The sequence below is a fragment of the Corylus avellana genome, chromosome ca11 (assembly GCF_901000735.1).
Source record: "Corylus avellana chromosome ca11, CavTom2PMs-1.0".
NCBI lineage: Eukaryota > Viridiplantae > Streptophyta > Magnoliopsida > Fagales > Betulaceae > Corylus > Corylus avellana.
Window position 1 is genome coordinate 9,615,254 of NC_081551.1, and position 17,478 is coordinate 9,632,731.

A 17,478-nucleotide genomic window follows, 5' to 3' on the forward strand; every position below is an offset into this window, starting at 1 on the left:
GGCCTCCTAATTCACATAAGGCTCCAGTCGACGTGTTACTGACAACCATTAGATCTAAGGCAAACAACATTAAAAATAAATGTGGACCATAGAATCAAGTCTTTATACACATGTAACCACCATTCATAAATGACATGATACACAATACATCTCAATTAAAAAATCAACATTTATCAATCCCATTGCAGAGTCATCATTTATAAAACGTTAGTCTTCACAACATGAGTATCAAATGCACAGTTTATTGAAAGATAGTAATGTTAAATGAAAAAGTATTTTGGTAGTTTTTTGGGTGGTTACCTCGAACGCTCATTCCCAACCTAAGACATAACAAAAGATCAACTTCTCCATTTTGCAATTCTTGCTCTAATATTAGACATATCTCAAAGCATAACCTTAATCTTACACTTTCCTAGTGATTACCTCCAGATAATGATTTATTTTAATACAGGACACCAAAAGATAATCCACTATTAACCCAAGACTCCTAAAGGTCCCAAAGGTCCCAAAACTCCCTAAGAACACCATTTACTGAGCATAAACATTTTTTAAATAAGGGAAAACTTTTCATTAAACCACTGAACTACCGCGTGTTTTGAGTAGACCTCCTAAAATTCAAAAACTCTCAATTTACACCTTTGAACTTTCAATTTCAATCAATTTATCACATTTCGTCAGATTTTAAACGTTAAAAGTTTAAAATGACGTTTATACACCTGATTTTTCTTTTTTATAAAATTCACAATATACCCTTAATTCCAAATTTAACTTTTTTTTAAAAAAAATAAGGTTATAAAAACAAAAAAACAATACCCACGGTGACCCAGGCGGGTCTGGTCGTGACCCACGTAGGTCAGCAAACCCATGCTGGGTCGCAGCCAGACCCAGCTGCGGGTTTGCTTGACCCGCTTGACCCACAAGTCACTTGTTTTTTTTTTTTTTTTCCTTTAAACGAAAATCGGAGGTATTTTGGTCTTTTTAGGCATTGCCGTTAGAAGTTAACCACTACATTTGACGAAGTGAGGTAAATTGATTGAAATTAAAAATTCAGAGGTATAAATTGAGAGTTTTTGAATTTAGGAAATTTTCTCAAAAGGCGCAATAATTTAGGAGTTTAAAGTGAAATTTTCCCTTTAAATAAGCAAGGACACAACCATCACTTTAAAACATAGGCCCTTACTTTATTCTCATAATTGCTTTCCCTTTGTTAGGCAACCAAGGAAAGTTATCCAGTGTTAAAAGGTGGTTACTTTAGCACTGTTTTGAGATTAAAAATGAAACTAACTTCTAATGTTCACATCTTTCATGCAAGAACCAAACTTTTCTTCATAAAAGAACCAACTTTAGGCCATTTATAAAAGGCAAACAACTAATCATCATTAATGTAATACCGAAAAAAAAATAATCCTTTTAAAATACATGTGCTTTCAAAATAAATTTTATTTTCAACAATGGTTTAGTGCGAAAAAAAAAAAAGAAAGAAAGAAAGAAGAGAGGATTGAACCTCATGCAACATAAACTCAATTTTGAGCGTGCAAAACCCTAAAAAATTGACCTTCAACCTATTTTTAACCCGCAATAACTCGAAAGTTTATATATATATTTTTTGTCTTGTGAATATTTTAAATGAGAGGCTTTAAAGAGCATTGACTGAAGATTGTCGCACATTGGAAAGTGTGAGGATTTTGTTGGCATTTATAAGGCCCAACAAACTCAAGCTATTAAATGAGGTATGTTAGGGTACACCCTCATGCATGTTATAGTACGGTGCGAAGCACCAGAAGTGGTGTGGGCTGTAATGCTGTAGTGGCGACTTGATGACGCACTTGACACTTAGCACGAAGCATTGAAGCGATCTAATCATGACCATTTATTTTTGAACAGTCAAGATCGTTCGATTTAGTGGTTTAATCTAAATCATACGATTCTTCTTAAATAGATCCAGTGGTTGGATCTACTAGACTGTTGATCTAACGATTGAGATTAAATAATGAATTTAATCTAACGGCCAGATTTAATTTCAAAATTTGAAATTATTTGATATGTATTAAGAGATAATTGATTAATCTATAATAATACAATTCTATTTATATCCTTATTTGATTTTTGAAATTTGAATTATTATTTCTTTTTGTCTCTGATTGAAATAGAAAATCGCAGGGTATTTTCGGATTTTAATTTTGTTTGTGCAGATCGCAGTTAAAACACAAAACCTTTTGGGCTCCATTGTATCCTGGAGAAAAATTTGCTTTAACCCTATTGCATACCAATTCTAGTGGAGGCAAATATTTTCTTAAAGAAAGTTTGTAACATACCTTATAGAGCATTTTCATTTTATGTATTTTCTCCTATCTGTATAACAAGTTTAGCCTCCAGCCTCCAGGAAGGAGTGTGAGAGTGAAGGGGAGACATGAGAGAAGCCTAAAACTGACGTTCTATGTCAGTTCCACAGCCATATTTGTGGTCTTTCAATCCGTTTTCTCAAGGTAAAGCCTTCAAACCTATTGTTTCTTTTTTATTTCTTTCTTAAGCCTATAACCTTGATCTGCTCATTAACCCTTTAGTTTCTTCTAGTATTTCTATCGTGCCATGCTGTTTGTTTGGGTTTTGTTTTCATGACGGGATGATTCATTTTGAAAACAAATATGTATTTTATACAATAAATGAAGAAAATTGATATTTTATGTTTCTCATCATTTCATGATTCTAAAATAAATATTATGATTTTAGTGGATGTGTTTATGATGTATTCAATCATCATTTCAAATTCTTTTATGATTGTTTAAGGTAATCAAGGTAAACTCTTGAGGATCTCATATCAAGAGCATAACCTTGACACCTAAGATATTCTGGAATGTTTTTAGGTGTTGTTGAATCCCTTGGACCTTTAAGCCGTGTTTAGTTTGCAGAATAAACCATTAGAATGGACTAGCTAATCCTAAGTATAACTATTCATTTGTTTGGTAACACATTATTCTTGGGAATAGTTTATTCTCATAGGACTACTAATCTCATACACAAATGATTAGCTAAGCCACTCAAAAATAAATGGCTTAGCTAATCCTTAAAGAATGAAATACATTTTTCAAAAATACCCATATAATTTTTTATTTTATTTTAAACTTAAAACAAAATAAAAAAAAAAAACAAAATAAAACATAAAAAATATGAAAAATAAAGTGGGTGGCTTGACCACCCATTAGGGTGGTCGGCCACCCACAGAAGAGGTAGGGGGTGGTCGCACCACCCTAGATTCCTTGGGGGACCACCCCCAAGCCGTCTAGGGGTGGTGCGACCACCCCCGTCGCATTTTGGGGTGGCTACGATCACCCCAAATTTGCTTTAGGGGTGGCCGCGGCCACCCTCGGAGCTCCTCTGGGGTGGTCGCAACCACCTCATGGGTCGTCAGGGGTGGCCACGGCCACCCCCGATAGCTTCTGTGTGTGGGCGACCACCCCAATGAGTGGTCGAACTCCCATTTTATTTCAAGTTTTTAGTTTTTATTTTTTTAATATCAGTTTGAAAAAAAAAAATATATGGGGTTTTTTGTAATTTTGATTCAATTCCAATTTTTGCATGTATGTATTCTATTCTACACTCTTTTATTTCTAGTAGTAGCTATTTATTCTTCACTGGACTAGATATTTCACAAACCAAACGAGGCCTTAGAATTATTTGGATTGCGTGCTAAGGGCTCGGGAGGACTCGAAACTAGTTCTCGAATGCACCAAGATCGATCCTTGCACAAGCAAGATAGATCCTAGCCCATGCAAGATCGATCCCAACTCAACATGATTGGTCCATGGTCCCTCAGGATTGATCCTAGCCCAGTAAGATTGATCACTGGTCCCCCATGATCAATCTAAGACAAAGAGGATTGATTCCAAAACCCATAGGATATATTTCGATTGCCCTAGAGCTTGATTTAGGGTTTCCAAAGTGTATTTATTGGTTTCTAAGTGTATTTTTAGGTTTGTGATTAATGTTTGGCTGATGAAATGGTGGTTTACAGTGAAGGAGATTAAGACGTTTGAGAAATCAATCAAGTGGTTAAGGTAAGTAAATACTTCTATTTGAGACTTTTATTTTCAAACAATTTTTTCTTTTGTTAGTTTGAACTATTGTATACAAACATTGTTATAAATGCATCGAGTTCTATTGGCATTTGAGAAAGAATAATAATGATGTTAATTGACAATATGCGCATTGTATGACATGACAATGGCTCTCATGGACTACCATTATACGAGCTTAACCTTATGGTCTATTTATTTTATATTTTTGTCATTGAATCTAATAGGCCAACTAAGTGACCAACACAACCATTTATGCGTGGTGGTCACAACTGCACGATATTGTTAGTAACATGGGTGAACTAGGGTTGGATCCGATTAGACTGTTTCATGATTGCCACTAATTGTGCACATTGGGGCACTGGTGTCATACCAAAGGTTGTTTCGAAAATGCGCAAACCGAGCGAGAAGGAGTTAATTAAAGCCAAATAGATTATACGAGGGAAAGGTAAAACCAAGATGTATATTATAGTATTCTTAATGCATTATCTTGTTTTAATATTTCAAATGCTGAAAACTGTTATCATTAAGATTATGCCCTATCATTCTTTTCCAAACTTATAATATTCTTTCCACTGGCGTAATAGTAGAGACAAACCTATTTTCTAAAATGAATTGTGAAATGCATGACATTCAAAAAGTTCTTAATTCTTTTAATTCTGTTTATTGCATTAAAACTTTAGGCTCACTGCATGAGCTCAGTTTCGAGGTATATTATGGTTTTAGGAGAAACCCTAAGCCTTGTGAAACCTTAAGCCCCCTTCCAGAGCGCCGCCACCTCAGGGGAGGAGGGATGCCCGTTGCCTGCATCCTTCCTCCCTTCCTTGCTTCCCGATTTTTGTTTTAGGTTTGTTGCTGTCTTTGGTGTTTTCTGTTATGTTGTGCTTGTGTTCTCTCTCGATGGGTATTGCTTTTAGGGGTTTTCACTCAAACTCTCCCCCTCCCTGTTTGTTTGTGTGTGCCGCCGATCTCCTCCGCGCTCGCTTCGCTGCTCACCGCTCGTTGTCTGGTCTTTTCACGCGCCCCTCCCGCGCCAAGCTTTTTGTGCCACCTTCTGTGGCGGTTTCCTGCCAGCTCACGATCGGCCTCCTCCGGCTGCCGTGACCCGCTTTGAGTGTTTTTCGCATTTATTTTCTTGTTTGGTTGTTTTTCTGTTTTGTATTTCCTTTGAGTTCCCCTGTATTTGGTTTTATTTGCTGTAATTTCTTTTTCTGCATTAGTTTTATTGTTCCATTTATTTCCTTGTATGGTTTTATTTTTGCTTGTAATAAGGCTTTCTCCTCCTGCTTTGTTGCGCCCGGTTGCTGCCCGATATTACTGGTCTAAACCTTTGGGTTGTGGATGTGAAATTTATCCTGGCTTTCAAGTCGAGGAGGATGAGTATCGGCCTGTGGGTTTTGCTCTCAAGGCCATGGAATAAGTATCGGCTTGGGGATTTTGCTCTCAAGGCCGAGTAATAAGCGCTACCTATGCATTAGATGGTGTCTGTTAGATGCAGATCTGAGTTTTCAACCTGATATTTAGTCATAGGTTAGCGGATGCTGTGTTTTGGTTGATTTGGTCTGTTGTTGATGACTGTATCTTTAGCTTCGGCTATGATTTACTTCAGAGCTTTTTGCTCTGTTTGTAAGAGCTTTAAGCTCGCAACTTTTATCAATGAATGAGTATGATATGTTTCAAAAAAAAAAAAAAAAAAAAAAAAAGTTTCGAGGTATATTACTTAAGTCATGGACTTACCTTGTTTTTTTTTCTTTCTACTTGTGGAACATTTATTTGTTTTGCAGGGTTATCGGGTACAAATCGCATTAATTGGTAGACTAGAGTCCTTCATTAGGTTTGAGGATGACTGAGGAGTCTTAATGGATATTGTTGAGTTTTATTTCAGTTTATTGCATTTAAGGTTGTTGTATTTAGTAAGGTTTCGTTGTATTTGTGCTCAGGATTGTATTGAAATTTTGTATTGTAACTTAAATCACTGTATTTCTTTCGTATTCTGCATTTCTTTTACTATGCTAGTTGTGTATTAGTCTTTCCCAATTAATTCCCTATTAGTTGGTGTGGGAAATTCCGCTTATAACTACCAGATTGATTATGGCAGGTTGGTGAACCTAAACCTTGCCTTGGGGGGTCCATGGCACCCCAAGGATATTTTAAGCCTTTGTAATTTTTTGGGGAAACTTCATAAAACCCCCCCTGAACTTTTAGCCGTTTTGACATACCCCCCCTGAATTTTCAAAACTCTCACTTATGCCCCCTGAACTTTGGTTTTCTCTCACTTTGGACCCTTTTAACGTTAAAGTCAAATAATTTAACTTTTTATACCCATTTTACTCTCCCCCAAAACTACGTCATTTTAGGTATTAATTTTTTTTAAAAAAGAAAAGCAAAATTAATTAATTAAAAAAAAAAAAAAGGAAATCGGGGTGACCTCCTTTCTGGGTCATCCTGGCAAGTGGTTCACGGCCAAAAAAAACAAAAACAAAACAAAACAAAACAAAAAATGTGGCAGGGATCGAGGGGTGCTTTGGTGGAAATGGACCACCAAGTGGTTAGTGGTTTTGGTCAAATTCCACAGCCGCATGGGTGGCTTTAAACCACCCCCAGCCCCTGGGGTAGCTCCACCACCCCAACGCATTCCTGCATTCCCTCCCACCCTTTTTTTTTTTTTGTGGTGGGAGCTGCCGGACCGGGCCCCCAGGCTGCTGAAGTGGTCCGCCACCTAGGACCGGCTGGGAGGGCTTAGCCACCCCTTTGGCCAAAATGGTGGTCCCAGCCCACCCCATTTGGCCAAGAGTGGTATTCGACGTTTATGAGCAGTTCAAACGACGGCCACGTTTTATTAGTGGTGATGTAGTTTTGGAGTCCAAAACGACGTAGTTTTAGTTGAGGGTAAAATGGGTATAAAAAGTTAAAATGGTCCAAAGTGAGAGAAAACCAAAGTTCAGGGGGTCTAAGTGAGAGTTTTAAAAATTCAGAGGAGGTATGTCAAAACGGCTGGAAGTTCAGAGGAGCTTTCTGAAGTTTTCCCTAATTTTTTTTTAAAAAAATATATTATGCCCTTATAAGGGCCAGGCAAGGTTTTCACCCCCAAGAAAAGTTTTAACTCCTCCCACACAGCGTGAGAACTAGGCATGTCTTTTTCAGTTGATGTACTAATTAAAATGCAACACCTTTATTTTATTTTTTTAAAAAAAAAATTAGATAACTTCTTTTTTATTGTGTAATTATTTCATTTTCTTCTAATTCATTTTTTGATTTGTAACATTCGACTAACACTTGATTGTGTTTTGTTTGTTTCTAAGAAATCTCTCAAGATAATGATTATTCCTGGGGAAAATTACATTTTACCCCCCTAAAGTTTGTGGCGATTTGTAATTTGACCTCTGAAGTTTCAATTTTGGCAATTCACTCCCTCAAAGTTTCAAATTTTTGCAATTCGACCAATATTATACCAAAATTCCCATATTACCCCTAATTTTTATTTTTTATAAAAATTAAAAAAAAAAAAAAAAAACAAACAAACAAACAAATTTGGAGGTAAAAAAATGGCCAGATGGCCATAGGAGCCACCCCAAATTTTTTTAAAATTTTTTTTTGAAAAATAAAAAATTATGGGTAATATGGGAAGTTTTGGATACAATTGGTCAAATTGCAAAAATTTGAAACTTTGGGGAATAGATTGCCAAAATTGAAACTTTAGAAGTCGAATTGCAAATCGTCCCAAACTTTGGCGGGGTAAAATATAATTTTCCCTTATTCGTAAAAAATTACCCATTTTTCTTAGACCCTATTAATTGTGCGTATTTTATTTTGCCATTAGTTTATATTATTATGTATTTGTGATGCCATTATATTAAAATTTTGAATATTTACTTTGATTATTAGAATTTTTTTTTGGCTAATTTAATTTTACATAAATGCGTAAACACACATATATAGAGGGATTGTAAGTGCGTGTAAAAGTTCAGACCCCTCACAAAACAAATCCTAATTCCGCCCTTGTGGCGGGTTATAGATAAATCTAGTGGGATTTATTTACGTAGTAAATGAGCTTGTATGAGGCACATAAAATTTAATTATTAATTTATTTAAATTTTGAAGGCGTTACTATTAAACACATAAATCACAGTTTAAGGTACAATCAATAAGATTGGATCGAGTAGAGCCAGGTTAAGCTTCCATACCTCAAGGTGTAAGTTTTCCAAGATCTAGGTGCAAGACCTCCAAGGAGATTATTATTTTTTTAATTTTTACTTCTTTTGTTTTTGTTTTTGTTTTTGTGTTTTGTAATTTTTTATATTTTTATATTTATAGCAGACACTTGTCTCTAATTTTGATTGAGAATAATGTGGCATATTGAAGGTTTTCGTCCAATGTAAAGAATTATCAGCTACTTATGCTTACTACGAAAAATTTGAAGTCATATTTTAAACCATAAGGAGTTTAATGCATATGATCTATGCAACCATATAGAGTGATTTTGTAATTTTTTTTTTTTCCAATATTAAAAAGATAAGCTCATATTAGAAAAATTACAGTTTACTTTTCTAAAGTTGGTAGCGTTTTTCAATTCGAACACTATAGTTTTAATTTTTGCAATCCTCCCCCCTAAAGTTTCAATTTTTTTCAATTTAGTCATTCCGTCAGTCAAAGCGGCTTTGACTATGAAACAGTGATCACGTGGGAAGCACGTGATCACTTCTGACATTTCTCTACCGAAAATGCCCTCATCTCCTTCAGTTTAGAACCCATGAAACCAAAACTTCGGGATATTCTCTGGGGACCTGAGATTTTGTTGAATCTGATGTCCAAGTAAACGAGGTTTGGAATGTATAGAGTAGGTGCAGGTAAAGGACCTGAGAAGAGGTTGTTACTAAGGCCTAACTCTTGAAGCGATGAGAGATCTGTGAAGGTGTCAGGAACAGTGCCTGAAAACCAGTTGCTATTGAGGTGAAGCAAAGACATATCGGTGAGGAAAGAAGATGGATCTGTAAGCTTGAACGTCCTATCATGAACTAAATATGTGCTGGGAGGTTTCTCCATGAACTAAAATCACTTGCTTCTTGTGGGATTGAGAAGTTCAAGTCCCACCTGTGAGTTCCATCCATCTCTTCCGCTCTTCCGCCCTTCCTCATCAAGACCCATGAGACTGGGTGATGGAACAACCTCAATCCCATGCACACACTGGGGATTTAACAGACCCCTATAGTGCTTCCGTTGCATCCTGTGGGATCAAAAGACTCCTCTATCTCAATATCGATCTCAACCACCCTCCGCTGTCGGAAATCACCTAAGCTTTTTTCGGAAATCTACGATTTTAATTTCATTTCTTCATTTTTTAATTTTGTTTTCATTTTCTCTAAGTTAGGAAAAAAAAAAAAAAAACAAAACAAAACAAAACGAAAACAAAAACAAAACAAAAGTATCAAAAGCTCGATGTGAATCTCATGATCTCCTTTTTTTTTGCATTAGTGTAATGAAACATTGAGTTTCCTGTTGTTGTTCTAAGGCTCTTTATTTATTTTCTCTTTCCCCGGTTGTAATCTCCGATTTCACGGCATTATTTTGCTTCACTGAATTAACACTAATAATTTCCCAAATAAAAGCATATGACATTCTTTAGTTTTCATGTCTGATATTATCTATCCGCTGATTATATTGCCGCTTGAATCCAACAGAGGGGGGTTGGGATGAGGGACAATTTTGTGAAAAAGAAGCCAACAATGATCACGTGCGAGTCACGTGATTACTATTCCGTTAGTCAAAATGGCTTTGACTGACAGAATGACTGAATTTAAAAAAAATTAAAACTTTGTGGGGGTGAATTGCAAAAATTGAAATTTTGGTGTTCGAATTGAAAAACGTTAAACTATAATTTTCCCGTTCATATTATATATTCTTTTAAATTTTGTATAAAAAAATATAGAATTATATTGTATCAAACCATTTTTTTAAGCATTTAAATTGTGCCTCCAAGTCAATATTTCAGAAAATTCCAATTATATATATAACATAAACTTAAGAATCAAGTCAATTTTATTATGATTCAAGTAGGTATATATCTTAAGAACTTTCGGATTTGGTGATGTTATCATATGTAACAACTGCAGAAAAAAAATGGCCAAGCTTCAGAAAAATAATACTAGGTTATCTGAAAAATTGCAATTATTAAAAAAAGAAAAGAATAAAAAAAGTTAAACGACTTGCACTTGTAATACATCTTTTTGCATTCAACTCTAGTGAACCAAAGAGCAAAATTGTTTGTGTATAAAAATTACATTAAAATAGAATTAAAAATATACCACATCAAGTAACTTTATGATCCTAGCCAAAAAAAATGTAAGCATTAGAGTATATAAGAGAACAACAGAAACAAACTTTGTCTCTCTCTTTTCTTTTCTTTTTCTTACCAATGTCCCACTGAATCAATCTGATCTTGTGGCTGTAATTGTTTTTGAATTGAATTTGGAGAGAAAGGCAAGGAATATGGCTGATCAGCTGCCACGAATGGCGGCTGAGACATGAGAGTTGTGGAAGAATATACACTATTATTATACGCTACGCCTTGTTCTTGTTGTTGTTGTCGTTGCTGTTTAGGAATGTTAAGCTTCTCTCCTTCAAGCTCTCTATACTTTTGGAGGTAGGTTTTGAGAGGGCTCACGTAATCCTCGAACCCTAGGGTTGTGATAGCCCATATGACATCGTCGCCGTTGATCGTCTTCCTCTTTTCTCTCTGGCATTTATCAGATGCTTCACCAGTAACAAAGCTAATGAACTCGGAGACACATTCTTGGACGGTCTCTTTTGCATCCTTTGAGATTTTTCCGTTGGCTGGAATAACTTTTTTCATGATTCTTCCAACATTTGCTATAGGGAGGAAGCGATCTTGCTCTTTATTGTTGTTACCATTCTTTAAACAAGGGCTTTCTGGGCTTCCTCCGTCGGTTCCATTTCCATGGCTCTCATCCTCCATTGGAAGATAATTGGTATGTGCTTTAGGATGATTTGAGATTTGTGCAGCTAAGATAAATGGAAACATAGGCATAAAGATAGGCAAGTGAAGAGGAGAAAGGAAAAAAGTCTTGGTCGATTTTCACAGTTAAGTCCCAGGGACTCGCTCCTTGTGTGGAGCAGGTAATTTAACTGACATTACCAAAACTAATTAAATTACTTTCTTGTTCAAAATAATTTGACATGGCATGATGCTTGGTCATTTAATTTAGACTTTTAGATGAAGTGATTATTTCTTTCCTTTTTTTTATTTTTTCTTTTACGATAGCGATTACAATTCAACCTTTAATAAGCATAATCAATTAGAGTTTATATTTCATCTTTTCCCCCTCTCCTGGTTTGAATAAAAAAAAAAAAAAGAGAGTGTATATATATAGTTTCTTGAAAAACCAGGTTTATTCCATGGTAGATGCATACATTTTTTTTAGTTTTTTATTTAATTTTAAGAAATTAAAATCACTAGATGATGATGGTTTGCAAAATAAATGTCTTAATCTAGAAGGTTTCCTAAAACATGGTCTTGATGGTTTAGAATTATTTTCAAAACTAGAAGTTTTAAAAGAAATTTTACAAATAAAAGAAAGTGCTTCAATTGACATATTAAATTATATAAAAAGACTTGATTCTTTTCCAAATGCATGTATCGCTTATAAAATTTTATTGACAATACATGTTATAATTGCTTCTGCGGAAAGAAATTTTTCAAAATTAAAATTGATAAAATCGTACCTAAGATCAACAATGTCACAAGAGAGATTAAATGGATTAGCCATATTATCAATTGAAAAAAAGATGTTAGAAAATTTTGAATATAAAAACTTAATCAGAAATGATTTCATGAATACACCATTGTTCTCTATGGTTTGACACGTTAATATGATTTGACATGAGTATATTGATCTGTTAGTAGCTTTGGTTGGGATAGAACATGTGTTAGGTAGGAGTTTTAGAGTTTTGCATGCATTTTGGTGCTCATTGAACATTTGACCCTTAGTAATCGAACATTCAACCATCATGGACCAAATGATCAATGTCGAGACCGAACGTTCAATAGTGTACATAATTATTTAATTAGGGTTTTAACGGTGGTTTAGCATTGCATGCATAATGTAGGTTCTTGAGATAATATGAATGACATTAGATTATGTTTCACAATAGTCAGGAGGTTCGAGATGTTAGAATCTGAGGATGAACGGATAAGGTAAGTAAATACTTATTGTTTTAAATAAAGACGTGTGATATGTCAGCTGACTGAGCATGCGTATGTGATGAGCCTATTATTTTTTATGAAATTGAGTAAATGATTAATTAAATAGACAATGATATACATCGTATTACATGGTACACTAGTACGTGAGGTATAATGGCCATGAGCTTACTATATGAGCTTGATTCTAGGTCCAAATATGTTGTATTTATATGGGTCTTGAATCCAATGGCTATTCGTGACCAGCGTAGCCATGTTTGATTGGTAGGTCACTACAAAACGTATATGATTAGTAGCGTGGGTGATGCAGCCTGACTTGGTGCGAGGCAAAGAAAACAGTATAAGAAGAAAGATAAATAATTCTTAGATCTCGAGTCTATCAAGGATCTGAGAATTCTTCTAAAAATTATAGAGTCTACCTATGGTTTGAAGAAAAATATGAAGAAAACTCAACTCTGAGGATTCTTATTAAAGAAAATTGAAATAATAATCAAAGCTGCGTTTCTGGAGGCTATAAGGAAGTATTTATAGACCCCCAAAACCCTAAACCTAAAATAAAAGGAATTAAAGTCGGTTTAAGCCAAAATATGGCTACACGTTCGTACGGTAAAACCACCGTTCGAACAGGAACTAAACTGAAAGAAATAAAAAGCAAAAAATAACATAGGCGTTCGAACGGGACTTCGAACGATCTTCAAACAAGACATTCTGACTTCTTTGAAAAGCTACGAGTTCAAACGGTTTTCGAGCGAGGCTTTGATTGGAGTACACTGACCTCCTTGGATCAGCTACGCGTTCGAACGGGCTGATCTGCTATTCGAATGGTCTTCCGCTGTGTTGCGAGATTGTGAACGTGTCACCATCTTCCAAGGTGTCTTCAAGCTTACATCCTCACAGCTCTTCCTCATGAACTCCTAAGCACTGTGATCTGCATCATCCTCCCCAAGTTGGATAGAATTCGCCCTCGAATTCGCATCTTCTTCCGATGAGTCTCCCGTAAACGGCACAAGGTGTTTGACATTGAAAACATCCGACGTCTTGATATGGCTGGAAAACTTTGACTGATAAGCATTGGGGTTGATCTTCTTCATAATCTCCACCAGATCAATCTTGCGGGCCACTAGCTTATTGTACTCCCCAACAGGAAATCTATCATTGTTTAGGACCACCCACACAAAGTCACCATCTTCAAACTCTAAGGCACGCCGCTTCTTATCCGCATCCGCCTTGTACTTTGCCGTCGACTCCTGTAGATTCTTGATGGTTAGCTCGTGGCCCTCTTGTATTTGTGCAATAAGATCCTCCGCTTTGGAGTGTGTTCTATTCAAATTAGGGAGAGGTGCTAAGTCCAGCGGTGCATGAGGATTACCTCTACAGATGATGGTAAACGAACTAAGGCCGGTGCTCTGGTTGGTTGATAGATTGTAGGCGAACTCAGCTTGGTACAACTACTTGTCCCATGGCTTGAGGTGCTCCCCCACCAAACTCCAAAGCATTGTCCCCAAGGATCAATTGACGACCTCCGTTTGCCCATCCGTTTGTGGATGATAGGAACTACTGAAATTGAGCCTCGTGTGAGATAGTTGCCACAAGCACAGCCAAAAGTGGCTAAGGAATCACGTGTCGCGGTCTAAGACTATGGACAATGGTAAGCCGTGTAGTCGGTAAACCTCTCGGAAATACAATTGCGCCACATTCATGGCATTGGCAGTCTTCTTACAAGTAATAAAATGAACCATCTTAGAGAATCGATCAGCTACTACAAAGATGGAGTCATTACTTTTTTGAGTTCGAGGTAAACCCAACACGAAGTCCATGCACACGCTGGTCCAGAGGCCCTCTGGTATAGGCAGCGGCATACAATATCTGGCATTAGTAGCCACTCCTTTTGACACTTGGCACATCTTGTAGGAGTGCACAAACTTCTCCACCTCCTTCCTCATGCTTGGCCAATAAAACTGTTTCGCCACTAGTTGGATCGTTTTGTCTCGCCCCATGTGTCCCTCATTATGGCGCTCCTGGATAATCTTCAACCTTAGGCTTTAGTCGGGAATGCATAGTTGGGTACCCTTGAAGAGGAACCCTTTATGCAATCCAAAGTCACTTTGTACTCCTGCAGATACATCACCAACAGTAGAACCAAAGGGAGGATCAATTGATAAATAATCTTTTAGGAACTCAATCAATTTCCTCACTTTTCATGGTGGTCAGGAGGGTCGACTTCCGGCTCCTTGTTTAACACTCCCAACTTGTGTTTGATGGTGATGGAGAATTGTTGTACATATGCAGCACACTTCGCATGCCGGGTGGATAGTTTATCTTGACAATTGAGGTGCTTCAGCACCTCATGATCCGAGTACAAGATAAAATCATTGTAGGCTAGGTATCCAATGCCTCAATGATTGCACCAATGTGTAAAACTCCATGTCATAGGTGCTATAGTTGAGCCTTAAACCACTTAACTTTTTGCTAAAATTGCCACCGATTTTCCCCCTTGACTTAGCACCACTCTAATGCCGATCTTGGAAGAGTCACAATGCAACTCAAATGGCAACTCGAAATATGGGAGAACATGCAAGGGGGCCAAGGTCAACTTGAGCTTTATCAACTCAAAAGCTTCTGTAGCCACCTCACTTCAAGAAAACTTTCCCACTTTCATGCACTCAGTGATAGGCGCCATGATGGTGCTAAAGTCATGGATGAAACGCCTATAAAATGAAACCAACCCATGGAAGCTCCTCACCTCATGTAGTGTAGTGGGGATGGGCCAATACCTAACGGCTGCCACCTTTGACTCGTCCACCGCCAATCCATCCTTGAACACCACATAGCCAAGGAAAAGAACCGAATCTGTCATGAATGAACATTTGGCCGGAGATGCGAAGAACTTCTCCCTCCAGAGCACTTGAAGTACTTCCCTCACATGTTGAATGTGTGTCTCTTTATCAGGGATGTAAATAAGGATGTCATCGAAGTATACCACTATAAAATTCCCAATGAAAGGCCGAAAAGCTTGATTCATCACCCTCATAAAGGTTCTAGGAGCATTAGAGAGTCCAAATGGCATTACCAACCATTCATAAAGTCCCTCCCGCATCTTAAATGTCGTCTTCCATTCATCACTAGGTTGCACCCGAATCTGATGATACCCACTCCTTAGATCAAGCTTTGTGAAGATTGTTACCTCGCTCAATTGGTCTAACAAATCATCTAATTGGGAAATAGGAAATCGGTACCTCACCGTGATCTTGTTAATGGCTCCACTCTCCATGCACATCCTCCATATGACATCTTTTTTGGGGTGAGCAATGCCGATACCGCAAACGGGCTCAAACTCTCTCGAATATGCCCCTTGGCCAATAACCACTCCACTTGTCGCCTCAATTCTTCATGTTCTTTGGGGCTCATAAGGTAGTGTGGCCAGTTAGGTAGACTCAATCCAGGCACTAAGTCAATTTGATGTTGAATGTCATGAAGAGGAGGAAGCTCTTCAGGTAACTCTGCCAGAAATACATCGGCAAACTCTTCCACTAACCCCATGGCCTCTTCCGGCACCTCTTCTATTTTGTTGCCCTCTCTGCCTAACAGCACATACACAACCTTTGATGCCAACATCTCCGTGATAAACTCCCGTTTTGTCAATAGTGATTGAGAATGGCCTGCCCCCTTTGAGGGTTTAGGTCCGTTTCCCAAGCTTGGTAGGAGTGTCAGTCTCACGTTGTCTACTATGAAGCTATATGTGTTCTTCCTTCCATCATGGTGCGCATTCCAGTCATATTGCCACGGTCTCCCCAACAACAAGTGGCATGCATCCATGGCCACCACATAGCACCACATTTTATCTTTGTACTTGGACCCAATTGAAATAGACACAAGACAACACTTAGATACAATTACCTCGATGCCTTTTTTGAGCCACTCCAAACGGTGGGTTGGAGTGTTGCTCTGTCTCTAGGGCCAACTTCCGTACCGCTTCTTCTGCCACAACATTTTCACAACTACCCGAATCAATGACAAGTTGACATACCTTGCTCCCAACAGTGCATGTTGAGTGAAATAGGTTGTGGCACTGCTCGTCTTCACCTTCGACTTTCCGGGGTATAAAGCAAACCCTCCTTACCATCAAGAGAGGACCATCATCGCCCGTGATAAACTCCTCATCTGCCTCTTCTTCACCATCATAAGTTGCCTCTTACTCTTCTCTGTTGCCTAGCTCATCGAAGGCTTCTCAAGAATCAAAAAGTAGACTCTTACCATACTTCTCTCCCTTGCAACAATCGGCCATCCGGTGGCCCGACTCGCCACATTGAAAGCACTTGGTGACCTATAGTACCCCCGGTTTGGCTTGACTACCCCACGTTTGTGGGGCTTCTACTTTGACGCCCTTTGGTAGGCCTCCGAAACATTGGTGGGGTCAAAGAGATTCAATGAATCTTGGATTTGTTGTTGCATACCTCCAATATACCGGTACACTAGTTGATCATTCGATTCGGATAGATCTACTCATGTCAAAAGCTTGTAGAACTCTTCTATGTATTCATCCACGAACTTCAAACCTTGACTCCAATTCTGCAGCCGTTGATACATGGTTTGGGTATAATTGTGAGGCGAAAAGGCGGGCTGCATGTGTTTCAACAATTTCTCCAAATTGTCGATCTTCCTCTTGCCTTGCCGCACCCTAGCCTGTTTCAACTGCAGCCACCATGCTGCAGCTCTTCTCTGAAACTTGGTTGCGACCAAAGAAACTTGTCACTTGGATATCAAATTTGAATCCTCTCTCCCACCGATTAGCATGAGCTTGTGCAGGGGGTCGATGTCCCTGTGTTCGGTGCTCCGCAAAAGGGTTCTCGAATCCATACCCGTAATCGTCTTCATCTTCCTCCTCTGATGCATGCGATGGTGGTCGACGTTGACGCCTGTCATGTGCGCGCGCGTTGGCTAGTTGGGTAGTGAGCTCTTCAATCTGATACCTCATAGCCTCAAATTGCTCATCCACGTGCTGCCACCCTGTCGCCTCTTGTTCTCCATGAAACTGATTCCTCGCGTTCATGCAAGTCGTGCAAACTTGCATAGCAGTTGCCCTTTCCTCTTGTGACTAGAGCCATGGAAAGTAACTGACCCTCTGATGCCAATTGATGCAGCCTGACTTGGTGGGAAGCAAAGAAAATAGTATAAGAAGAAAGATAA

The 17,478-nt window shown here is 38.0% G+C and overlaps 2 protein-coding genes across 2 annotated transcripts; both read right to left on the bottom strand.

Annotated features, from left to right (window-relative positions):
- Window positions 1-10,479: 10,479 nt before the first annotated feature.
- LOC132166413 (nuclear transcription factor Y subunit B-7-like) lies at window positions 10,480-11,046 on the bottom strand. The gene has a single exon (XM_059577216.1). It carries the CDS (start codon window positions 11,044-11,046, stop codon window positions 10,480-10,482), a length of 567 nt encoding a protein of 188 aa, XP_059433199.1.
- A 4,482-nt stretch (window positions 11,047-15,528) lies between these two features.
- Window positions 15,529-16,128, bottom strand: LOC132165027 (uncharacterized). The gene has a single exon (XM_059575539.1). The coding sequence runs from the start codon at window positions 16,126-16,128 to the stop codon at window positions 15,529-15,531; it is 600 nt and encodes a 199-aa protein (XP_059431522.1).
- Window positions 16,129-17,478: the final 1,350 nt, after the last annotated feature.

Coding starts and splice junctions, on each gene's coding strand:
- LOC132166413 (XM_059577216.1), bottom strand. CDS start 11,046: ATGGAGGATGAGAGCCATGGAAATGGAACCGACGGAGGAAGCCCAGAA.
- LOC132165027 (XM_059575539.1), bottom strand. CDS start 16,128: ATGTGGTGCTATGTGGTGGCCATGGATGCATGCCACTTGTTGTTGGGG.